The sequence below is a fragment of the Clarias gariepinus genome, chromosome 7, assembly GCF_024256425.1.
Source record: "Clarias gariepinus isolate MV-2021 ecotype Netherlands chromosome 7, CGAR_prim_01v2, whole genome shotgun sequence".
In the NCBI taxonomy this organism is placed as follows: domain Eukaryota; kingdom Metazoa; phylum Chordata; class Actinopteri; order Siluriformes; family Clariidae; genus Clarias; species Clarias gariepinus.
Window position 1 is genome coordinate 27,983,313 of NC_071106.1, and position 27,331 is coordinate 28,010,643.

General features: G+C 39.2%; 1 protein-coding gene across 1 annotated transcript; it reads right to left on the minus strand.

Annotated features, from left to right (window-relative positions):
• Window positions 1-192: 192 nt before the first annotated feature.
• Window positions 193-27,234, minus strand: serpini1 (serpin peptidase inhibitor, clade I (neuroserpin), member 1). Its single transcript, XM_053499873.1, has 9 exons — window positions 27,151-27,234; window positions 8,574-8,851; window positions 8,172-8,402; window positions 7,835-8,029; window positions 5,465-5,669; window positions 3,006-3,115; window positions 2,458-2,544; window positions 1,395-1,484; window positions 193-1,150 (listed from the first exon to the last, which is right to left on the minus strand). The coding sequence occupies exons 2-9, from the start codon at window positions 8,827-8,829 to the stop codon at window positions 1,074-1,076; spliced, it is 1,251 nt and encodes a 416-aa protein (XP_053355848.1). The 5' UTR covers window positions 8,830-8,851; window positions 27,151-27,234; the 3' UTR covers window positions 193-1,073.
• Window positions 27,235-27,331: the final 97 nt, after the last annotated feature.

Sequence of the window (27,331 nt, forward strand, 5' to 3'; positions counted from 1 at the left end):
GCATCGCCACACTGACTCCAAAATGTGTATTAATTAATTACTTAATTAAATTTTTTATTTTATTTTGCCTTTGAATTGGTAAAATGTTGCCGTTCCTCTATAATCCTACAGATGAGGGCATTCTAAACTATTCACCCATTGGCAGGCAGCATAGTACTATGTGTGGTATGAGTAAATTATTAGATCTTTATTATTAAATCATTCAGATCCCTATTGCATACTGTACAACTCAATTACTATCAATAAAAGAATCCTGAATCTATGGTATAAGCAAATGATAGAATGTTTTCACCAGCTACTGTGTTTAAAAAAAATGTCCCGACACGCCTAGCTGATTTGTCACAACAATGAAACAAGATGGTTATTAATCATCATAAACATCCACAACATAGCTACATCATGACAGTCCAGCTTTCATTCCCTAAAAAAATATACATTATCTGCGGTACAGATGATGCATGAGACAGCTTTTCCACATTCATATTTATTTCTGAAATTAAGAATACAGCTGGTGTGTCTCTTATTCAAATCCCTGTACACCAGACAGGTGGTCTGCATGCTGCGTCGCCATGGTAACCCTGCTTCCTTAACTGTACATTCATGAAATTGAAAACTCATTTATAAGGCATGTCAATATTTCAGCAGTACTTCAGCCACATTGAAGATTGAGGAGAGTGAGGGGGAAAAGGCGGAAAGCAAGACGGAGAAAGAATTAAGAGACGGCTGCACAACGATAGTCAATAAATATCTACTTTGTAAACACTGTAGCAAATTTACAATAATGAAAAGTGCATACTCTGATGCTGGTGAAAAAAAAAGAAATGCAGTTAAATAGCTCAATAAATATGTATAAACGCAAGTGCTGCCTTTACCATCATGGCCACGGAGACCATTATGTCAGATATATTTACATCATCTGCTCTTGTGGTTAAAGCTGAGAGTATCAAAATACAATCACATATGATGTAGAGTATAATTGGTGTATGCAGGGTTCACCCTGTCGAAAACCATGAAGAGAAAATAAAAATGGCATTGGCACTCTTTGGGCCTTGTTATTTTTTATCAGCGGTGCATTAAACTGAATCTAAGTCAGGATCAAAGGGATCGACGACCTCCGGGTTCATGACTCGGCCCATGAAAAGAACGAATCCTACAAGAAAAGACAAAGATTTAACATTGAAAGTGCAGTTGCTTAAAAAATGAGATGAAATGTCAATTTAAATACAGTGTCTTAAATGGATGTTTTTTTTTTTATAGTTCTGCTATGAAGTAGATTTCTAACTCTTTAAATAGTTGCTTTATCGAGTTTACATTACATTAGTCATATCTTTTTTGCAAACTAAATATTGAATAGATATAAAACTCATAATCTTTGCAGGCGTCTTCCATTATACCTGTCTTCCTGTTCCGGATGATGAAAAAGAAGGGATGATCAGCCATAACCTGAGGGTATAACACCATGGTCCTTGTCAGGGCAATCATCCCTGTGGAAGAAGGACAAAGAGATCTCATTAACTCATTACGCTTGGCAAACAGCATGTATTGCATAATGACCAAACAGATCTGGGTGTGGTGCCACTGATGGAGTATTCTGACCGCAGTCAGTCTTAGCAAAGACGGTGTTTATCCCAGAAGAAGACGGCGATGTCTAGACTCTTTGTCGGCCCCAATACAGAAAGTGTACCGAGTTCTTGTAACGTTCTAGTTAAAGAAGCCTGGTCTTGTTAATCATTACTGTACTGAACTAAACTTAGAAGCAAATATGTACAGTACATCATTAGTAAGAAATCCTAAACTCTTGTTCCTAAATATTGAACAGACCATAATATAGGAACACTGAGTGACCACCAGGGGGTGCTCTTACAATAAACAAATCTTTCAAAGCCTTCACTTCAATCTCATGATGATGATTATGATGAGAATGGTAGGAATAAAAACTGAACGGAGGGGGGAAAAACTGAACTGTGGGAGGACAGAAAAAGAGAGTCAGAGGATGCGGTGTTCACCCTGACAGCTAAATGATGTGACTGGGTTTTAGGACTGTGTTCGTGTTATAAGAATGATATACACCTATCAACACAAAGATGTCACATTTACAGTACATTTACATTTAGGCATTTGGCAGACGCTCTTATCCAGAGCGACTTACAAAAAGTGCTTTAATGTCACAACGACCTGTCGGTATTGTCTGCACTATGGATGCACTATCAGTGAAACCACGACATTCAACAATATATTCAACCCTGGAACACCTTCTAGCTTCTAACTTAATGTGCTTGGGTTGGCATTATGACAAATGTAGGAGTGGAGAAAAGAAAAGGCAAGCAGAGAAATAAAAGGAAGGGAGGACAAAGGAAGACAAAGGAAGGGAGAGTGTCTGTTCGTCACCGTCGTGTGTAATTACATTAAAGAATATAATAATGAAAAAGAGACAGAGGGATGAATGAATGAGGGCACCTGATCCAGCAGCTCCCTCTGCTCCCTCCTCTGTCACCTCCAGATAAGACTTCTGTACGGCTTTTCCGATGAACAGATCCTTCCGTTCTGCAGATAAGAACAGAAGGGAGTGGTGTGAAAGGAAGGAAGACAGAAGGTAGGACAAAATGTAAGAGGTAGTGAGGCATGGAGAGATGTGATGAAATGAGGAAGGCAATTAAGGAATGGCAGGAGGCAGGAGAGAGCAGGAGTTGAAGAAATAAAAAGGGGAATGGGCAGAGGGAAAGGGAAAATACAAAGGAGAAAAGGAAGGGATGAGAGAATAGACGGGCATGGAGAGGGATGCAAGGATCATATGTCAGAGAGGGAGCATGTAGAAGGAGGGAGGGAGATGGATGAATAAGTGAAATGCAGGAACGTGGAAAGGAAACAGAGAGGAATAATAATTGTAAGTAGAGGAATAATAATAATAATAATAATAATAATAATAATTACTATTTTTTTTCATACACACACATGAACAACACGCACGCACGTATGCATGCATGCATATGTATGCACACACACACCTTCTGTCTCAGCGGTCATGCCCGACAGGTCTGCTTCTTTGGTGAAGATGTTCTTGATGCCGAGCTGCTGTAATGCGTCTCTCAGATCGATCCTCTGCTCCACTTTAAACCTGCATCATCATCATCATGGAAATAAATCAGAGGAATACAACTTGGCTTAGTGTTAAGAATGAGCTTGCAGTTCATTATTCTCCTTAACACACAATCTACATACGTGACATGACCGTAATTTGGCGTAGAATCGGTTGTTTCATTTAGTGTATCATCAGTGGCTACACAAGGAATAAAAGTGGGGATGCTTGAATGGATCCAACTTCCTATTTAAATCATAAATTTAGTAAACGCTTAACCACTTAACCATGGAAACCAATTCACTCAGTGTGCATTGTCGGGCTTTAGGTAGCAGTGAGATATGGGACATATTTACATTTACGGCATTTGCTCTTAAATTGGCCAAATTGGTGGTGTTTTTTTTTTTTTTTTAGGGGGATGGGGACCTTCTATTCAGTAGTCCAATGCGTTCACCACTCAGCTCCTCATATTCTGGCGTTCCTCCCTTCATACTCAAATCTATACTAACATATTATTAACAAATGATTGTATAAATGTAAAAACTGGGTGGGTCAAAGCCCCTACTGACTTCCCATAACATACTGTATGCACTGGTTGTCCAGAAACCAGCCCAACTAGGGTAAAAATAACAGATGACTTAAGTTAACCCCCAATTATAATGATCGGTTTATAAAGTGACTTTAAATTGAAAGACTACTTGAGTTCCTGGTGAGCGGAAAATTCTGTATAGTCCAGTCTTTATGCTCAAGTCTTTTTTCCTGATTAGGCTCACTCACAACTTATGGACACCCATCTGTTTAGTCCCAATCCTGTCGTCACATTGTGCAGGTTAAAATGCTTTCAGTTTAAAACACAGCTGTGATTTCCGCTGTTGATTTCTTTCATGGTACAACTACAGTACAACCCAATACACTGTGATCAATGTCATTCGTATTTTTTTTTTCTTAAGCCTTTTCCAAACTATTCTTCCAGGTAATAATAACACCTTGAACAATTCATAACCCGGTTCCAATCATTCTACTGTTTCTTTGTTTAGTGCAGGCCAATTGTTTAAGCCTGCTAAAATGGCAACTTTTTTTTGGCCAAGCACCAGTTTATTCCTTTCCCCATCATTTGTCAATATTTTTTTTAAGCTTTTTAGGAATTTTTTTGTTTTTCTAACAAAAAAAGTGGATAAAGCCTGAGCGGTTTTAAATCTCTCCTCTAAAATGAAAGTGCACCATTTTAGAGAATATGTGACTCTTGAAGCTAGCTTTGCAGTCATGCTGAGAAATTAACTGAGCATTAGTCACCCATCAATTCTTCCAGCAGTTTCTGGTGCTAAAAAACATGGGGAAAAAAAACAATTATGGGGATGCCAACAGCGCTGACAGTGACACCCAGGCCATGAGTGTAACCCTTCTTGTTAGTAATGCCAGAAATATGTTCCCGACAGGAAACAAGCTATTACAAAAAAACTATTTTAGATATTTAACCTTGCTGTGCATTCGACCCTGTTTGAATCAGTATTCAAAATCTAATCAGTTCGCCTGCAGGTTGCAGACATAATCTGAATAAATCCGATAAACAGCCAACCACCTTTGCCTGAGATGCTGCAATAATGAGAATCTTGGATGAACGACTCGAAAAACTGTTTATTGCCGTAGGCATAAAAAGACAGGCCACGAGATCACAAGGAGAATTTATAAGGAGTATTATACTGTATTCTTCTTCCAGCATTAGGTTTACAACCTATCATAACCATATAAACTTTCTTAATACTTAAAGTTACATGAATGATGCTTTGAATTTTCCCCAGACAATAACATCACCCGGGTAAAGTTGCTGCAGCGAAAAGAAGTTGTGCTCCTTTCACCATTATAAACATCCTTGGTTAATATCAGTCATAAATCTCATAGATGGATAATACAGGTTAATAGTAAGCTGTTCTATTACGCTAATTCTATGTAAAGTGGCATCAAGGCAATCAGAATGCAGCATCTTTAAAAACTGCACCCAGCATTTTCTATTTTATTGTATTTTGATTACAGTGGGTATGTCTTGTTGTTATGGTGACAGTGTGCTGTGGCGTGAGTCAGTTATTTTTTCATATCAGCAATAAATGTGCTTCAGGCAGTGCTTTTTTTTTTTCATCAAAAATGGTACCGTCTCTATTAGTATTTTGTTTTTCATGCAGTGTGGGAGATTATTGCCTGTCAGACGTTGGCATCCTATCGTGTGTCAATCATTGGGAATTCTTCCCAATATGCAGTCATGCTTTTCCGAAAATAACTTGCTTTGAATGTCCTGTAGCCTTTATTTTGAATCTTTAATTATATTTATAATGTGTTTTAATCTCCCCATCATTAATCAACTTATATTCCCATTCCATTTCCAAGGTACCTCACCTGGGCAGGTAAATTTCCACTTTCTGCTTCTTCACATTACTGGCCCAGTCCTCAATCAGGGAGGCTTTGATGATTGGTTCCAACGAGGCCAGTGGAACTTCCTGTCTTGGCAAAGCGATCATCATGCTCATGTCTTCACCTTCATATGGCATCTCCAGCACCTGATACACTCCTCCTGCCTCTGAGCTTCCATCGCTGAACTCACCTACATAAAATGAGAAAAGGAATTGTATATATATATATATATAATAGATATTTTACTCAGTGCAACTTTTAACATCCAAGTAAAAGTTATAACACTAATGTCAGACAAACAGAAAAATGACTTGTAAACTCAATCAGGTGAAGCTAGTCACCTTCTCAATGGCACACAAAGCCATTTGACATTCAACCGAGATTAGCTGTGGTTACTCTGATTAGCTCAGGATGGAAAGCTGGAGTATTTTTGTCCCTGGTAATGCAACTGAAGCAAATAATCAACTAAGGGGGCTATGCACTGTTAAATTATCTATGGAATAAAGTTGTGGACAAGCACTAGTCAGGAGATGAATACAAAAAAAATTCAAAGACTTTTTTGCTACCTAGAAGCACAGTGAAGTCTATTATTAAGAAGTGAAGGGTATATGGTTCACCGGAGATTCTCCCTGGATCAGGATGTTCCTTCAAACTAAATAAAAGAGACAGGAGGAAACTAGTCAAAGAGGCTACCAAGAGGCCTACAGCAACTCTGAAGCAGTGGCAGGAATTTATGACAAAAGAGTGCATGAGAAACAAAAATACATGGAAAAAAGTGTGATGGTCAAATTAACCTAAAATGTAATTATTTCCAGAACACCAAACGATATGTCTGGTGGAAATCCAATAGAGCCCTTCAGTAATACATGGAGGCGGTAATATCCTGTTATGAGGTGTCTGCAGCAGGCACTGGAGCACTCGTCAGGATAGAAGGAAAATGGATTGGGGAAAAATACCATCAAATTCTAGAGGAAAATCTGTTGCCCACTGCCAGAAAGTTGTCCATGCGACGAAGGTTCATCTTCCAACATAAGAATCACCCAAAGCTCACAGCAAAACCGACCACACAGTGGTTAAAGGAGCAAAAGGTGAATGTATTGCATGGACTTTTTTAGAGCCCAAACTTAAACCTCATTGAAAATCTGTGGAAGGACCTGAAGAATGTAGTCCATCAACAAATTTATCTCAACTTGAGTTCTGCGAAGAATAATAATACAAATATTGCAAAGTCTATATGTGTAAAGCTGTGTGTGTGTCATTGAGATGGTGATTACTGTAGCTTCACCTGATTGAGTTTATGTCATGTTTAGGAGATGGTGATCCTTTTCCATATTAGTGATTCTGTTTTTTTTTATTATTATTTCTTTCTGACATGTTGGTGTTATATCTTTCACTTGGACGTTAAAAGTTGCACTGAGCAAATACGGCTGTAACAAAATGCGATTATTTTAGGGGGAGGGGGATTCTGTTTTAGACCCCCTGTATACAGAGTTCCTCTTCTGTATCTACTTCATTTATAGCTGCCTTAATTAAAAACCTATTTGCACAGACGAGTAAATAATGAATTTTTTGTGTAATTTTTAGTTTAATATATAATATTCTTGTTTATTGTTGTAAAAGTAAAAGAAAAAAGTAAAGCTCAATACAAGTCTAAACAACTATTCATGCTTGTTGGCTTCGGTGTATATATTCTTAAATGGTAACATGAACAATGATTAAAAACTTGGATACATTCTTTATTAGATGTACTTTAGAGACATGCCTTTTTTTATCACTGTGCACACTTCTTTTATTAAAGCATTACTTATTCTCTAGTAATAAGTTACACAGGGAATTGTATGGCAGACGCTTTACATAAATGAATTTTAATGAGATGATTAACTGTTGAAATGTAAAGTGTTTCCATGAGGAAGCCTTTATTTAGCATTCTTGGAAGGAATCTGCTGTGCCAGCACTTTGTAACCATCAGAGCTGTATAACCTGAGGGTGCTTCATGAATTTTTATAAAGTCTTCAAGACAGAAGCCTTTGCAGTTTTTCCAGTAAACTTCATTTTTTGTCATATCGACTTAAAAATTTGAGAAAATAAAACAGAAGCTTGCAAGTAATTAACTGGCTTTAGTGCATGCTAACAGGAAGTAACTTTTTTTTTTTTTTTTAAACATTCAGCAAAGGATGATATTCCTGATTCAATTTTAATATTTTTAGTGTTGATGCAAGAAGAATAAATAGATACACCAAGGGCAAAAGTGTCATTTGAGAAAATACCAGTCCGAAAAGAAAAAAAGTTACTGGTTACAACTTATAAAATGAAAAACTACTGTATAGTGCATTCCAACTTGCATGTATTCCTCACCGTAGTAAAAGTCACCCTGTTGGTACATCATCAGCGTCTGCACCTCACTGCCGTCGTCTTTACTAAAGGAAAATGTTCTAGTGTTTTCGGGGCGAAACTGGTTCTTCCAGCTGCCTCGGAAGTACAGGGCGTTAATCAGTGTTATTCTCGTCAAGCTGCTGAAATCCTCTGCTGAAACCAGGTCATTAATCTTACCTGCACAGGACAAAAAAAAAAAACCCATTGTATAGTATTGTTCTGTTTTAATTATACATCCTCTCTGAATATGAAACATATGGCTCGTTTACTTTAAACGATCTAAAGTGAAATGAACTGAGTGCCTGTTCTGTATACTTACTCGCAGTGTGGTTCTGGACCCAGGTATTGATGTGTTGAGCTACAGAAGCTGACTCGTTAAAGTCCACCGTCTCAGCTTCAGCATGGAAATAATGCTTAATGAGCTTTAGGAACTCAGGACTAAAGTGAACGCCGGTCTGGAGGAAGAGCGAGTTTGCCAGACGCACCACATACTGGGTCTCGTCTCCGATCAGAGCCTGGGTTAGGTTCTTGAGGACTGCAAACTCCTCGTCTGGGAGAGTGCACAAACACACACACACACCACTCCACTGTATCAGTATCACATCTCAGATTCTGAACCTTTTGTGTAGTTATCCATGAAATTGGTTTTTCAGTAATTATGTTACTAAATAAGTAAATAAATGAATGATGATAAGGCTCAGCTTTTAGGACCTTTCTTCACCTTCTCTGTAGTTTGTATAACCCACAGCCTGTCTGATCTGCTGCAGTGACGACCCTCGAGCACCGAGCTCCACCATGCCAAGGGCCAGTGCCACGCTCAGCGGAGAGAAGATGATATTGTCATCGGTCCCTGCCATCTGGAGTTGATGGTACAGTCGGACCCAGAACTCAGCACTCGCATCTTCTGGAACTTCAGTCGCCCGGCAACAGCCGACCCGTAGCAACAGCAGGGGCACAAAGAGTCCGAAAGCCAACATGGCGGACGACAGAGGACTAGAGCTAAAGGTTGAAGGGGGAGTGGTACAAACAAACAACGGAAGACAAGTGATTGTTATAGGACAGCTAGTTTTTTGGGGAAAAAAAAAAGAAAAAAAGGTCAGTGATAAGGCTTCATTAGGATTTACTTCATCCTGCTATTCCATAACCATCTCTTGAATTAACACTCTAAAAACATCATCAGGGAAGAGTGTTTATACCATATGCTCAAACCAGATTCTTTAAAATTGCTGCAAATTTGTTGGCAGTTATATGACCATACAAGGTAAAGCACTAGACCTAATGATTTTAATGAGCAGTGTTGGTGGAACAAGTTGAGTGTAAAAAGGATTTTACTTGGATTACTTTTTTAAAGTAACGAGTAATTTAACGCCTTAGGTCCACTATTTAAGTACTCAATTATTTAGTTAACTTTCGAAAATATAATCTGTTAATCAGACAATTTATGTAATCCGTGAGCCAGACAGCAGTGATTTACGGCCACCGCGCCAAACCATGTAGGTGAGATAGGGGTATTAATAGTTAACAGATTATGGGCCAAACTTCACTAAGTGATGATGGTAGAATAATTATAAAGGCCTTGATTAAAACAACATGCATGAGGAATCACAAAGGAGTTTTCATTTTCCGCAATGAAAAAGTACTCTGACTAGAAACATTTATCAGAAACTAATGCTGTAACGTAATTGATTCTTCTTTAATGACGGTCATTTTCTAATGTTATTAGTTACTTTAAAAAGTAACGTCCCCCAACACTGCTCATGAGTAGATAACCCATACCAACAGGAAATTCAATAAAGTCTGTTAGTAGTTATACCTGACCAGAGGTGGGTAGTAATGAGTTACATTTATTCCATTACATTTAGGCTATTTGAGTAACTTTTTGAAAAAAAAAAAAAAAAAAAAACTTCTATGAGTAGTTTTGCTTTTACTTGAGGAGATTTGTAAAAAAAAAGGAAAGGAAACGCTACTCTTATTCAGCTACATTTGACTCGATACTTTTTTAACCATTTATTCTACACATGCAGCTGTTGAATCTACTGCATGACTGTTTCCCTAACGATAATAATAATCACATGACTCCGTTTGACCAATCAGCTGCAGGAATAATAACCACATGTAGTCACATGACCACACAAATATATATATATATATATATATATATATATATATATATATATATATACACTGTATATATATACTAAGACTAAGTGTCCATAGTCTTTCCACTAAAATGAGGAATAAAGTAGATTCTGACTGCTCGGAGAGGGGGAACAGTGTGGTTACTGAGGCTACTGAGGTTCCTTTTTCATCCACTATAAATAAAGCAGACTTTTCTTTTGATGGAATAACAAGCATGTTTTCAACATTTCTCCTTCACTTATTACAGGGTGTGAAATTACAGTATTGCCCTTCAGTTCCGTATGCTTGTGCAAATATTGTTCAAATAAAAATTCTAATTTTATTCGTCACATACACAGTCATACACAGTTTGAGATGAAGTGAAATGCTTATGCGACTGCTGTTGACCTCAATATAACAAAAAATAAGAGAATTAAAAAAAGCTTTGAACTTTTAATTTACATAATATACAGCAAGAAGAATAAGAAAAAAAAAATAAAATGAAATTAGTAGGATAAGATAGAAATATAAAGAAGTTAAAAAATATATAATAAAAATAGAAAAATATATATAGTAAAATAAAATAAAATATAATAGAATTGTAATGTAGTGCAGTGTAGAACCGTGTCCAGTTATTGGCGAGGTTATAAGGTATGTGCAAGATTGCAGTTCAAGTTCACAGTGTGCAAATGTCCACACTATAATATCTGAATGTCAAAAAATGTCTAAAAATGTTTATTTCGCATAACAGGACCCTTATTAAAGCAACACTTTAGGTAATGCATAGATTACCTGTTTGGTGTATCAAGGTTTTACTGAAGTGTGCTTAGTGCTTACATGCCCACAAGGTGAGAGAGAGAGAGAGAGAGAGAGAGAAAGAGAGAGAGACAGGCAGAAACAGAGAACATGTATTAGATTAGATACTTTAGATATTCTAGTGGATTCAGATATGTTTTCAGGATGCCATGTGTGGAAAAGAGAAAGAAACCGAGAGAGAGAGAGAGAGAGAGAGAGAGAGAGAGATGTATATATAGTACAGCATGTCTGTATGAACGAGCACACACAGCTGACTCCAGCCTCTGCGCAGTGTGTGTGTCAGGAATGACTGATTATTCACTACACTGCTGCATGCTGTTATCGCCTACACACACACACACACACACACACACACACACACAAATCCATATCCTAATCTTCTCTTGAGTTCTGATTTTCCTGTTGCTTGGCAACGTTGTTTATAATGCAGAGAGAGAGAAACTTTTTTTTTTTTTTGTATAAGCAGAAATGTGCAAGTGTTTGGGAGTGTGTGTGTGTGTGTGTGTGTGTGAGAGAGAGAGAGTGTGTGACTTGTCTCTAATCCATTTGCTAATCAGGAGATCAAATCAGAAAAACCGCCAAGCTGTCACTCCCGGGCCCTTGAGTAAGGCCCTTAAACCCTCAAACTCCCTGTTGTATAAATGCGATGAATGTAAATTTAAAACTTTCACTTATACAAGTTGCTCTGGATAAGAGCCATCTGCCAAATCCTATAAGTGCAAATGTAAATGTAGCACAAAACGTTTGCATGTGGGAATGAGAAAGAAATAAGATTATACATTTATTTTTGTTTGCCCATGTCAGGATAATTTGGTTCGGTTTTATTCACTGTGAAGTGCCTTTAACAACCAACAATAAGTTTTGTATTTTTCTCTGAAATAGAGCTGATGCTTTAATTCAAAGCGACTTATGATTAAGACTGTTAAATTGAGGGGTTGAACTCATTACCTACAGATCAGCATGTTAAATTGCTAATAGTTCACAATTAGGTCCCCTTCTGTAATACCATAATACCAATATTTATTTACAGCCTTGGCCTCGTGAATACCTGGACTACATCATGCCATACTAAATAATATTTCAGCACACTTTTGGCGTCATTACTCCATAAGCATCATACTTAGAGCACATTACGTGGTTTATATTGATTAGCATTGCCGCCTTGCACCTCAAGGTTCTGGGTTCGATTCCCACCTTAGGTCTGTGTGCATGGAGGTTGCATGTTCTCCCCATACTTGGTGGGTTTCCTCTGGGTACTACGGATACCTCCCACAGTCCAAAGGAATACCAGTTAGGCTAACTGCCATTCCCAAATTGCCTGTAGTGTGTGAATAAGTGTGTGTGTGTGTATGTGAGAGTGCCCGATCACGGATTGGAACCCCTACCAGGGTGTACCCCGTCTCCTGTGATAGGCCCCCCATGGGCCTGTATACAGGATAAAGCGGTATAGACTATGTGCTGAGTTTATATTGACTTGGAATTGGCAACCATGACATCGATCCATGCAGCACAAAAGGTGTAGTGCAAATCAATTCTTTTGTCACAAAGGGACAAAATCTTCACTTGAGCATCTCTAAGCTAAAATCTTACACACTGCACATTTAACAAAAAGAGTTTTATGTGCCATGGAGAGCTACTTATTCTAGTAGCTACAGTATAAGATACAACACAACAAATAAGTTACATACAGTATGCACCCATGTATAATCTCAACCTTTTTAAAATACCTTTTAGATGATAGGTTTCTTCCAGGAGCCATGAGATCCCCGGGTTTCGTAATAGTGCAAAGGCCTAACTGGAACAGCTAAGGAAACAGACACTCGCTTGTGAACAGAGGAGAAAAGACGCCTGAAAACAGCAGATCCAGTGACCTTTTTTTTCCCTTCAGTAAGGCCGAGCTGTGAATAAAAGCCATCCAGCCACCAGGGAGAAACTGAACAAGCCAAATAAATGGGGAACTCCAGACGACGCTAGAACTCACTTAAACTCAGTGGCTTTAGGCTGAAAATCAGCTTAGTTTCTCAACATTGTGCCTTAGAAAATCCAGACTCACAGATTTATATTAATCACAAGGCTAGCTTTCTATTTAAAGTCTGGAACTGAAGTTAAAGTCTGGAGTTTTTTTTTTTAACTGATCTTAAACCTACCACACTAACCTTGAATGTTTCCACCCAAAATACAACTACACTGGGAAGAAAATGAGAGACAAAATATACAGCTCTCTTTCTGTGCAAAAAAAAACATTGTGTCTTACTAAGATAATTCAAGTCGGTGTTGTTCAAGGTTATGATCTATTTAAGACAAATTCCTCTTTCGTTTCCCAGGATAGAAGTTCCTTGCTGGACTGTGAAATTGCAATTTTCAAACTAATCCAGGTCATCTCTGAGCACAACCTGAGAAGTAAACACCGGCATGATAATGACAAACCTACATGCAACTACTAGAACACATCTGCCCTTTGAAATTCATTTTTGCACAGAGTGAAAGTTGCATATTTTCTTCCTTATTTTCTTTCTTTCTTTTTTTGGTGTTTCGTGTTTTGATGCTGCTGGTGGAAAACGTTTCCTGACTTGCTCCTCCAAAACACCGCAAAGTGGCTGGTGACTGTGCAGGACATGGGACTTCACTTTCATGTTCATCAAACCACCTGTGCCCTGTGATGGATTGGCACCCTGTCCAGGGTGTACCCTGCCTTGTGCCCTATAGTTATACATACATTGGATATATGTTTGGGGTAGTTGTCCTGCTGCAGAATAAATTCGGAGTCAATCAAACACCTCCCTGATGGTATTGCATGATGGATAAGTATCTATCTGTATTTATCAGCATTGTGGTCACATTAGTCCTGACCAAATTTCCAACTCAATTTGCAGAAATGAAATTTCTGCACCTCAGGTCCGAGGTTTTCAAGCACAGTTGAATCGCTTAGCCTTGTTTCCACATCAGAGGTATGGCTTTTGTGTTCTTATTAGCCCAGTCAAACAGACTTCTGCATAGTAAAAGTATCCTCACTCACTTAATCTATATAGCGTCTATACCGCTTTATCTTACAGGGTCACGGGGGGCCTGGAGCCTGTCCCAGGAAACTTAGCACATGAGGCAGGGTAGAGCCTGGACGGGGGCGCAGTTCATCATACACACACTCACGCGCTCATTACAGGCAACTTGGGAACACATAATCTCCATGTTTTGGGACTGTGGGGGGAAACCGGAGCACCTGGAGGAAACCCATCAAGCGCAGGGAGGATATGCACACACCATGGACATAGATATGCAACAGTGCTGACCACTAAGCCACTATGCCACCAGAAAGGTAATCCCACATCTCTCATTCAAGTGAGTTGGATTTGTGTTTGGTGTCTGACTTCCACTTTAGCTGAGAAAGCAAAAAAAAAAAAAAAGCATCTCTCTTACCCCTATATAAAGAGTTGCTACAAATGCTACGTCTTACTGTTTCTACTTTTTCCCTCCCTGTCAAAAACACCAAGCTTTGCATTACACCCTTGCGTTTCCCCTCGGGTAGTTTACTGTCACCATTCTCCCAAGTGTCTTCAAATTTTTCAAACTGTTATTTTTAACACTAGAGAGTAAAGGCACACTGTCAAGCTCTAACTGTACACCTACATGACCAGCCACCTCCTCCACATCTCCATCTGGAGTGAAGAAACATTTCAAAAAATAGCACATGCACGGACATGTGCACCCACATACACACAGTCTCTCAGTAGCAAAGTCATCACCTCATTGTTCTCAATGCCATACCGAGCTGCAGCGGTCAACTATTCGGTTAGGTAACCCTGCTAGAACGAGGCTATTCAGCTGAAACAGACTGTGCTCCAATTTTAAATGGCCAGGCTACAGCCATTAAATGGATTTTCACTGACATAACTCCCTTTACTGATCTGGACCTACATACTAAAAAAAAAAAAACCCACCATGCTGAACTTGGACAGCTGAACAGCAAAAGCAAAAATAAGATTTTGAACATCTTCTCTTCAAAAGTGAAATAGTTGATGTGGCTACACTCAGAGCCTGAAATAACACTGGTTACAGATGTTGCATCCTGAATAGCTCATTGTGCATGTGTGCACGAATGCCAAGATACTACAACAAGGTTTTGTAGTGATGTATGACTGTATTCAGACTAAAAACTGCTGTCAAACAACAATTAATTATTAAGAAAGTGTGCATGACTGTGCAAGGTATCCCAGTATAATGTGATGTTCATTGCAGTCACAATAACTGCAAGTTTCCTGGTCCTGGTGCACAATGCTTGTGCCAATGTGTTTGTGTCAACTGTTTGCCCAAACATGGTACTATTTATACCGAGCAAACATCTCCGCCCTGGTCTTATTAGTCCAAAAGAATATTGTTTCAGAACAATATGCCACAGATATTCGCTTCTCTGAGGTCATGGTTGATGTCCTTCCTTTTTGCTACGGCACATTTCTGAATACTTTAGAACAACAAAGTGGAAGACTATTGAGGTAGTTACACTTCTTGATAATGAACGTATCTTGTGCATTTCTTGAGTAAATCCTCAACCCTCTAATAATTGTAGAAGTAGGACGAGTATTTTTCCCACCTAGTTTCTAAATACTACACAGGTCACTTTATACAAGATATAATGCCCAAACTGCTTTATGTTGTATACTGTATGCAGTTATTAGGGGTCATGCAAGATTTTTGATTATGCAGCACAAAAGAATACATTTATGAGATTTAAAACTATGTTAAGTTCTCTACATAATCCCCCGCTATATTGAAGCACTTACTTTAGCTTTTTATTAGTGCTTGGATACAATCCAGGTAGAAAGTTTTCTTAGTACCTCTTCTGAAACATTGGCCTCCCAGAAACTCCTTTAATGGCCCCAACATCACTTATAGTGGTGGCACTATTATCTATGGCAGTGGTGGCTCAATCAGCCTGTAGGTTACTACAGTATGTTATTGATTGAAAGGCCAGGGTTCGAGCCTCAGCACCGCTAAGTTGCCACTGTTGACATCCACATGAATGGTGTTATGGTTGTGCCAAAAAATACTGATCAGAAACTTCACCTGCACATGCAATTGCTCAGAATTTTCCTGGCGTTTCATGTCGGAATGTTCCTTGAACACACTGCGGATTAGCAATCTTCTGTGCTGGGCAAAGGCAGAGAGCTCTCTCAGTACCCAAAGTGCGCTCAACTTCTGGAAATACAGGTGTACGTCTTTAATTGTGTGTGCAGTTCCCCTAGACCGATCTGACCGTATCTGAAATCAGGGGTCCATGGCTCCAGGAGCTTGCCACATATTAGCATGTCACAAAGTAACTGCAGCTGGTCTTGAAGCTGTGCGTGAAATACAATCATGATTTTAAGGAAGTTGTTATGGGCTTCAGAAGGAACAACAGATGGTATTCACTTCTCAATCAAAGGGACCCCAGTTGAAAGAGTGATCAACTTCATGTAATTCCTTTCTGAACTACATTGTGGAGCATGGAGCATCTAATCCTCGAAAATCGATGGATAACTTATCATTGACCCATCGATTTTCGAGGATTAGATGCTCCTGGTGGGATCGAGACTGCACTTCCTGGTTTAGATATACTGCAGGCTAGGCAGCACTGGCCTAGTGATCTGTTTAGCAGACCACAAAACATTTACATTTAGGCATTTCGCAGATGCTCTTAGCCAAAACGACTTACAAAATCATCCCTTACCAAAAAAACCCCTCTGCAGCACTACAGTTACTGTATGATGGCATTCCCAGTGATGATGCTCTTTATAGTGCCAGTTACAAGATAGTTAAGGTTCTGTAGAACTTACTTAGTTATTAGTGATGGTAAAGTTTCGCCTTACATAATGATGTCATGGACACAGCACACTTTGACAGGTCCACAATGTAGTTCAGAAAGGAATTATATGAATTTGATCACTCTTTCAACTGGGGTCCCTTTGATTGAGAAGTGAACACCATCTATTGTTCCGTCCGATGCCCACAACAACTTCCTTAAAATCATGATTGTATTTCACGCACAGCTTCAAGACCAGCTCCAGTTACTTTGTGACATGCTAATATGTGGCATGCTCTATGGACTCCTGGAGACATGGACCCCTGATTTCAGATGCTGTACAACATGTCTTATATCTGCTGCTTCCTTGTTTATTCGACTGGAAAGGTCTCTTGCCTCACTGTGGAACTTCTGTATTCCCTGGCATTTACAAACTACTAACAATCAGTTTAGACTAAGGAGCTTGGGAAGATTAGCTCTAAACAAAGATTTAAATCTGCTATGCAAACATGTGTGCCAGCAAGTTAATGCAGAAGGTGTTAGACCCAGACAAAGCATCAATAATACCAATTCAATGCCAAGGAATTGGACATAATTAATTATCGTTGTTTTCCAAGAGGTTCACGCATGTCTGCTAAACTAAGTGTTTCAGGTACAGAAACCCTGACAATTTGTCATGAGTGAATACCCAATCTAATCAAAAAATTCTACAGTGGCTGAGAATATCTGACTGAAGTGTTATTGAGAAAGCACCAACGCCTGCCTGCCCAAGAGATTCAGACTGTGGCTTAGTGTTGGCTTGAGTAAACTGAGGTCTTGTTCCGCGTCATTTTTTGGTAAAACAACAACAAAAAAACAACACGTTGAATCAGATTTTGGCAAATCCAATCTGAACCACATCCAGAGTTTCAGATTAGATTCCCAAAGATGTAGGTCAGTCTGGATGCTCTACCCACTTAAATACGATTTCAAACTCTGGACACAATCTCTCTGAGATGCAGAATCCTCTGGGATGCAGAACAAAGAATGTCCAGGAAGAACGTGCCATGAAGCCCCTGAAAATGACTTTGAGTGCTTAGCAGTTTGCCCTCTAACTAACTTGCTTGCAAACACTGACCAACCCCAGTACTTGGCGAGTTTCATTTCAAAGGCCTTATCAAAGCAATCTTCCCTGGAAACTCCAAGGATGACTTGCCAAATGGATTCAGACCATAGTGAGGTGGTGAATGATCCCAATAATGGGAATGTGTTGGGTTACAAGAACATGAACTACTTCTCCAGATCTAGCCATAGGTGCCATTCTTTTGCAGAGATCAACATTCCGGCATATGTTCTTACTAAGGGTACTGGCTGTTCTCCAGCGCTGACAAAGCTGATGCCATTTTTGCTGGAGCAGGACTGCTTTTTTCTCTCAACTTCTCTCAACCCCTATTAAAAAATATCCCTTAACAATAATGAGTGTTATAAAAGTGTCTTTTATTACATACATAATATCATAGTCATTAAGTGATGACATTGCTGCATACCTTTGTCTTTGGCCTATTTAAAAAAAAAAATTTCATAGTTTTTTTCTAAAGTGGCCAGCTAATTGTTTTGACCTTAGATGTTTTTAATACAACAGGCATCAGGACCTCACCCACCCCGGTAATCAAGACTAAAACACTTCACTTCACCTTGGGTGGGTAGACTGTCTGTGTATACTCCCTGGCCTGAAAAGGGTCAGCAGGTCACCATTTCAGAAGAGTCAAATTATTGGGTTGCATCACACAAAGAAATTAAATAAGGGATTTGAAATTACTGGAACTGGGTCAAGAACCCTTCAACAAATGATTAAAACCTGGAAAGATAGTTCTATGGCTATGTTTAATAGTGAAAGTAAGAGTATTTCAATTTGCACACAGTATGATAAGAACTAAACAGCTGTGTGCCCAAAAGAAAAACATTTGTTAGTGAGACTAATCAGAAAAAAAAAGACTTTAACTTGCTATAGGAAGCATAAAGATTGGACTTTGAAACAATAGAAAAAGGTCATGTGGTCCAACTCAGCATCAGATTTAGACTCAGCATCACTATGTGACAATACCCTACTGAGACCCGGACTTTACTGTTATGTACATTGCAATATATACTCCCTGCTTCACTTTACTCTTAACTGATAACTACCGTATAAATGTAATCAATGTCTGCAATGTACGGAATGGAATCTTCCCAGATGGCACAGGCATTTTCCATTTCCAGATTGTGAAAGAGTGTTTCTGGGAGCATTGTCACACATGAATTGGCCAACACTTTGTATACCATAATCAAAGCTTGTGAAAGATAAAATCGTACAGCCGGGCTGCTAGTAGGTAGATCAGAGGTGATGCCCACTTAGCTACCTTACTCCCCATCTCGTACAACTGAGAGGCAGACCACACTTCCACACTTCTGTGGCAAGATGTTGCCCTGAGTGTCTGGCCCATGGCGCCCAAACCATCCTGCTTGCGATGTTACTGAATTACTAACACCACTTTACTTACTCATACGCAAGCCTTAAAGTTTACATATTTAAATACATTGAGTTGAGTACTGGAATTGCACTTTTTTCATCAATACTTTCTTCATCCTAGGATGTCTATGTTACACAATACATTACTTCCTACACATAAGTGTTGTGTTCCACTGGAAAATAAACAGTGCAGAAAAGGGCTATAAATCTTTTAGTACCACAGGTAGCAGTTTTAAAATTGTCCCTTTCAAGCTTAGCTCTTATCCAGGTAGTTGCTCACTGTCCAACAGCAACAGCTACTGTAGCAGGTCTACATCTGTTCATCTCGTTCAAGGACATCATTATGGTTAAAGAATAAAAATGAATAAATAAATTGGTTTAGAGGAAAGACATGATGCAAAATTTGATTTTCATTTATTTTTAGACATTTCGATGGGTCTCCAGTGTGTGTGTGTACAAACAAATAGTGTGAGGAAAAAAAATTACCTGTTTTTTTCCATGTTTCTGCTAGATTTCCTTCCTATTGTGAGCTCATATAAGAAGGTACCCTACCCTGACTTCTTCCTCATCTCTTCTCTGGGGCATAGCTCATCAGTAGTTCTTTTATATAGACACTGAAAATACATTTTTGGAGGAGGAGTCAAACAAAGGGACTCTGAGGTATGAAAAATTAAATATCAGAGGTGTATTTCTGCCAGCCCATTTGATTAATTCTGATTAATTTTATTGATTAATAACTCGTGTTATCTTGTTGAAGGAAAAATATGGAAGCTATTAGATTTATATAAAGGATTGTTACAAACCAACGATTTCTTGTAAGAGTTATGAATCAAGACTGTGCACTATCTATTTTGCTTTTATAAGGAAAAATAATAAGGAGAGAGAGAGAGAGAAGCTCTGAACTGAAATAATGCCAAAACTCACAATCAGCTCAGGATTCATTAGAGAACTCTATTAATTAATGATCAGCTTCATTTCCTATCCAAAGTCCTCAATGTTTGCCAAATGTGGCCTAACTACCAGTGGATATAACCTCTAAAACCCCCACGTCTCCCCCTCTGCCACCCACAGAGGACATCTGTCATAGAGATGACCTTTAAGTACATGGATATGGATTTAATTGGGCTGCTGCCTTGTTTGGCTCGAGGGCACAATTACATCCTAGTCATCTCGCATTATGACACCCACGACCTGGTATTTTTAACCTCATGAATCATCTCCACAATATTTCATGAGAACTGTTGCATTGCAAATCTGACAAAAAAGGAATTAAAAGTAGAATTTTCAGTAGGGCCTCCAACACATTTGGAAGACCAGTCATTTTGTTCCGACTTGAAGATTTGCTTGACACTGGGTTGTTGTAATGAAGGATTATTCCTTTTATATAGAAACATGAATGCAGAGTTTTTTAACTAACCATAAGTGAGTGATCCTTAAAGTCTAGCTATGTGCCTTATAACCAGATAACCTTGCAATTTCCAGCACATTGGGAACAAACTGTTGATGTTGTTTATCTCGGACAGATTTCAGACCTACTCCATATCACCATAGAAACTGCTGTCAGGTCCCTTTTTACCACTCATGTCATAGGTGCCCTTCGAAAGCATGGTTATTGATTTATTCATCTGGCAGCTGCCCAAATTTAGCACTGATAAAATCAAGCTAGGAGACAAGACTGCATCGATCATATGCTTTTGGTATTGCAGTGTATGTTCTCAAGAAGGAAAATCTGTTTGAAACATTGCATTAAATGTTCCCTTATGAAGACGCATTAATGATGGCATATGTGACCCCGACCACGTCTGTGAAAACACAGCTAAAATAAATGAGGTTTTTTGAACTGGGGCAGAAAGATTGTAGACCATGCATCTTTAATGAAAACGGCCAAAATCTAGTGCACAAGTTGGAACAGACTCATGAAAATCTGATATTGCTTTTGTATTGTGATTCATTAGAATAAAACAAACAAAATTTCTAATTAAACTGGCATGTGTCCTGTAATAAGTATCACATGTGCCTTTAATTTTGCAATCAGTTAGTCAGCCTATTTAAATGCTGAAAAGAAGTCATTCTGTTGTTTGCAATCATGGTGTGTACCACCACTGACCATGGACCAGAGAAAGCAAAGGACAAAGTTGTCTCGGGAGATCAGAAAGAAAATGATTGACAAGCAAGTTAAATGGAAAGGCTATAAGACCATCCCCAAGCAGTTTAATATTCCTCTGACTACAGCTGCAAATATTATTAGGAAGTTCTAGGTTTCTGAGACTGTAGCCAACCTCCTTAGATGTGGCCACAAGAGAAAAGTTGACGTTGAATTGAAGAGAATGATAATGCCAATGGTAACCAAAGAGCCAAGGACAACTTCCAAAAAGATTCAAGGTTAACTCCAAAATCAAAGTACATCAGTGTCAGACTGCACTTTCCATCAATGTACGAGCTAGAAAAAATGGACTCAATAGAAGACAAACTAGGAGGACTCCACTACTGAAAGCAAAAGACTGGAACTTGACAAAATGCATATTGACAAGGCACTGTGCTTCTTGAAGAATGCCCTCTGGAGAGATGAAATGGCTGTCAATGGGGGCTTTTTGGAAAGTGACATCAGCTGTATGTTCACAGGTGCAAATTAAGCTTTTAAAGAAAAGAACGCTGTCCCTACCATGAAAGATGGAGGGAGCTAACAGTCCTGGGGCTGCACTGCGGGATCTGGCATAGGTGTCTTGAATCTCTGCATTGGGCAATGATGTATCAAGACTGTCAATGAATTCTGGAGCAAAACACTGCTTGGTCTCAGTTGCAGGTAATGAGTCCTTGAACACAGCTAAAAACACCCAAGAACTTGGACAGCAGCCTTTCAGTCCATACCAAACCAATTTCCTCTAAGCTGACATTTTGTGTCTTCTTTCAGACTTTGGCAGATAAAATAGCTTAGAAAAGGCTGCAAGAGGCATTGATTGCTAAACGTTGTAGATCTTCCATCCAGATTCTCAGATCTGCATGGAGCTCCTTGGACTGTCTCATTGTATTGTGTGTTGGTCAATCCACTAAGTGCTGTTGAACAAACCCTTTTTATGTTGGTACAACAAATCATGATCACTAAGAATAAGTTGAGAGGCTTGAGTTTGGCCAAATATACAATTTAAAGGCTTTCAGCACTACTGAGTTATTAATTAGGTGGCCTATTTTAAAGTAGCATTAATTTCAACATTCTGTGGGTATAAAAAGCTGGTATTGTCAGTAAGTCATTCCAAGTTCCTCATTCAAACAGCCATGAACACAGGACATCACTTAACAGACAAGCAGCTCCACCTGGCCATAGCGTGCCTTCGGATCGGTGCCAGGCAGTCAGATGTTGCTTGTGAACCTGGTGTGTCTTAAATTGTCATCAGCAGACTTGCATCAAGACACAGAACTACTGGCAGAGTTCATGACAGACCCAGCAGTGGAGTCCCACGAGTGACAGACCACAACGATGACCAATACCTAAGGACCTTTGCACTCAGATATCGTTATGCAACTGCCACACAGCTGCAGGGCCGTTTACGAGATGCGAGGGGTTCTAGGGTTTCCAGACAAAGCATTCGCAACTGGGGGCACAAGACCATGTGACCTGGACAATGCAGCAGTGGTCTACCGTCCTGTGCACTGATAAGTGTCAGGTCACCTTGCTCCCCGTGTTTGCTTTGGTGGAGGAGGCGCAACAGTCTGGGCAGGCATCACCAGTCAGCGCAAAACAGAATGGTTATTGTACATGGCTCAGTCACTGCACGTTTTTACCTCAGAGACATCATAGAACCCATCATCATCCCCCAATTCCGCCAGCACACCCACAACTTTCTGTTTATGGATGATAATGCTCCTCCACATCGTGGCAGAATTGTCACAGCTCGACTTCAGGAAGTGCCTCATATGGTATGGTCATCAATGTCCCCTGAACTGAACCCCATAGAGCCCGTCTGGGACCAGTTGAAACAGAGACTGGATGATCATACCCCACCTCCACGTGACCTGGCAGAACTGCGTGTAGCACTTGTGAAAGAGTGGAACGCATTGCCTCAGAACAACATCATGAGGCTAGTGAGGAGCATGAGACCAGGGGCAGGGGTAGCTCAGTGGTTAAGGTATTGGACTACGGTTCGGAAGATCCCAGGTTCAAACCCCACAACCAACAACAAGTTGCCACTGTTGGGCCCTTGAGCAAGGCCCTTAACCCTCAATTGCTCAGATGTATAATGAGATAAAAATGTAAGTCGCTCTGGATAAGAGCGTCTGCTAAATGCCTAAATGTCTAAATGAGACGTCGCTGTCATTGTGGCAAATGGTGGAAACACACGCTACTGACATTGTCAAATTTTGTTATTTGGGGCTATCCCTGTTATTGTCTACATTTTTGGGGTAATAAATAATAAACTAATGATAATGGTGTTTCTTCTCATACATTATTAGTAATATTAAAGGAAACTTTTACTTATTTAATTTAAATTCAGGAAAAGCACTCATGTAAATAACAATATCCCTAACTTATGTGAGTAGTGTCTATAACACAATTTGTAAAACCTTGCAATTGAAGGTTTATATTGTACAATCCTTTTGTCCCAGTAAAAAAAGAAATCACAATACTGCCAAGACATTCATGTTCAATATGTCTGTACGTAAATATCTGACCACAATTACCACAACTCTCATGCGTTATGTGTCATAACAAACAGTATATATTGTTATTAGAGCTATAAATCATAGTAGACTGCCAATTATATGAAATTTTTTATGTAATTTTATTCATACAATTTTATTACCACTTATCTTGTACAGGGTTGCGAAGGCCTGGATCCTATCCCAAGAAAATTTGGGCTCAAGACGGGGTACACCCTGGACAGGGTGCGAATCCGTCGCAGGGAACGCACACACCATGGCCAATTAATGTAATCTGCATGTCTTTGGACTGTAGGTGGAAACCAGAGTACCTGGAGGAAACCCACCAGACATGGGGAGAACATGCAAACTCTATGCAATCAGACCCAAGGTAGGAATCGAACCCTCGACCCTGGAGGTGCGAAGCAACAGTGCTTACCACTAAGCCAACATGTCGCCAGCCATGGAATAAAAACCATTAAATGTGTGAATCAATTCTGAGTCAAAAAACTGGCCTATTGATTTAATTTAAGGCCCAGTAAAAATTGATTCAACTGCAAAATGTCTTAAATCATACAGCGCTACACGAGGGGCATTGGTGGCTTAGTGGTAGGTCTCTCACCCACCATGTTGAAGGTCCGGGCTTCCAATGCCCAAGCCCCAGCAACTGGATCCTGTGCTTGTTCCAAGCCCGGATAAAATAGGAGGGGCATCCGGCATAAAACCTGTGCCATGTTGTTCTGCGGATCAGTCGGTCCGCTGTGGCGACCCACCAACAGGAGCATCCAAAAGACTAATAACAACACAACATACAGCTCTACATAAGAAAGGTCCTTCGTGGAAATACCATGCACAAAGTGGAAATAGTTTTTTTCTGCAAAAGTTAAAGTTGGGGTATATATTCAATCAATTTATTAATTCTACACCATGTAACGTTCTAAACTTTACTTGAATAATTATAAGTGAGAATTGATTTTGAATCGATTTGACAAAATTCAATGAATTTGGTCATTGATTTGACAAAAATTAATCGACCAACAAATGGTCTAATTTGTCTACAGGTCTAATTATCATGCCTTCGATATTATTTTAAATATTATATTAGTCTTATATAATACTATTTTACCAACGTGCTGTTTCTGATTGGTCAGAAGGTGCTGATATAGTTTTATAACTGTAGGTTGCACCTCCAGGATCCCTGTTCGATTCCCCGGCCAGGCTCAATTCCGGTCTTTGTGCGCATGGAGTTTGCATGTTCTCCCCGTGCTTAGTGGGTTTCTTTCGGGTTTCCTCCAGGTACTACGGTTTCTTCTGACAGTCCAAAGATATGCAGGTTAGGCTAATTTTCGCTCCCAAATTGCCCGTAGTGTGTGTATGTGTGTGTGTAAGTGTGTGTGTGTGTATGTGTGTGTGCCCTGTAATGGACTGGCACCCTGTCCAGGGTGTACCCTGCCTCGTGCCCTAAGCCTCCCGGGATAGGCTCCAGGTCCCTGAGACCCTCATTTTTAACTATTAACTTTTTCTTTAAAGTAATGTAAGTGATAACAGAAAGTGACTTGCTTTACAGATGTTCGAATGCTACAATTATTCGTTACATAAAAATTTGCATACGTTTGCATATTGAGAGAAATAAAACACTTTGGAATGTGCAACGCTAGGAAAATACTTAACAAGATATGCTTTAAATTATGAAATTAAAACCATCATACATTTTTTTTCTTAGTTTCTTCAACTCTTTCTAATTTTTCCGATATTTAATCTCATCTCACTTATTATTACATTTTTCTTTCTTTTTTTTTGCTTTCTTACTTTTTTTTTACCACTCCTTTCATTCTGCATTTGTCTATTATGCACTGGCTAATACAAGTCACTGCTAGTGTTTCTTCCAAGTTTTATTTTTTTTATCACAATAAAATAATTTATTTCCTTCATGCCAAGGGAACAGGGAAAGTTGTGTTATATAACGATGTTATATTTCTGGTATTGGATGTATTGGATTGGATAACGTCATCGTGGAATCAGAGAGGAAGATGATTTGCGCGGACACAAGCGTGAACGTAGAAAATCTTGTTTCATGCTTCTGTAAATAAGATTTGTAAAAGATCTTCTGTCCTCTCTTAGTGCGGCCCTTTAAAATGACAGGTTTCTTCTGCTTAAGAAACACTGAGATCAGCTCAGACAGAGCGAGAGAGAGGAAGAGGGAGTAAGTGACATGGAGTTTGGGGATAGAGGGACTGCAGTGTGAAAGTAAGGCCTACGTAAAAGCACCCTAGTTTTACTCTGTTCTGTATCATAAAACACAGCATGCAACAATTTGAGAAATTCTGCAGTATTATATAATCTTTTAGTTAAGTGTTATTTTACTCACTTATTTTCTATACCAGGCCGCACAGTGGCTTAGTGGTAAGCACAGTGGCCTTGCACTTCTGGGTTGAGGGTTCGATTCCCTCCTCAGTTCTGGGTGTGATGAGTTTGCATGTTCGCCCCATGTTTGGCGAGTTTTCTCCGGGTACTCTGGTTTCCTCCCACAGTCCAGATGAGGTTAATTGGCATTTCCAAAATGTAGTGTGCGAATTAGTGTGTGGTGTGTGCATGTGTGCCCTGCAATGGATCGGCACGCTGTTTCTCACTGACTGTAACAGTATACAGCGTGGTCTACAGTGAAAACAGGTATGTTAGGCCGAGCTCAGGGCTGCCGACACCCCGGATCAGACTGCAGAAAGCGTCAACTGCAATAGCGCATACGTCAGGCATAAGTACTGTAAGTGCTGCCGGAACATTGGAGCGGCGTGAGGAGCAGCAGCAAGTTGACCATTACCTCTATTTGCAGGTGATGGTAGCACGAAGGCATCTCAATCCGCTTGTGGGCGGTGGAGCCACAGGTACCGTCTAGTAGGTAGGTCTGTATATGCATATAGTATATATTCTTGCTAAAATGTTAATTACTATTTTTCTCCACCACTCAAGTAAAAAAAATAAAAAAATAAAATAAAAAATAAAAGGACTTTTAACTCTTGTTAAGCATAAATAGAATGTTTACAATAATAAATAAAATCAACTAATGAATTAATAGCATCTGTACTTTTTGGACACTTGGCCAACTACAGTACTTCATTGTTGCATGTGTTTTTATCAAGTTTATATATTTTTATATTATTATTAAAGGTAAAGTATATATATACAGTATATATATATATATATATATATATATATATATATATATATATATATATGTGTGTGTGTATATGCATACACACCTTGCTTCAGTACATTCATAAAAATATTAATGACTTTAAATAAACTAAAGATCTAATCATGATCTTAGGTAAAGTGTTGTTTATCGTTTACTGTAACATCTGCACACACACACACACACACACACACCATCAGGTTACCCATCGTGCAGGTCTGTTTCATATCTTAATCACAGCTTCTGTAGGTATTTTAATAATTTGTAGTTACCCTTACCGTACGTATAAAGATGATGAAGCTGAAATAGATGCAGATTTCTTTCTTTCTTTCTCTCTCTCTCTCTCTGTACACGGAGGCAGGTGGCTCTGCTGTATATATAAAAATATAAATACTCAGCAGTGGCTCCACCCACTTTCGCCATCTCGACCACGATTGGTCAATCCTATTCCACCACAGA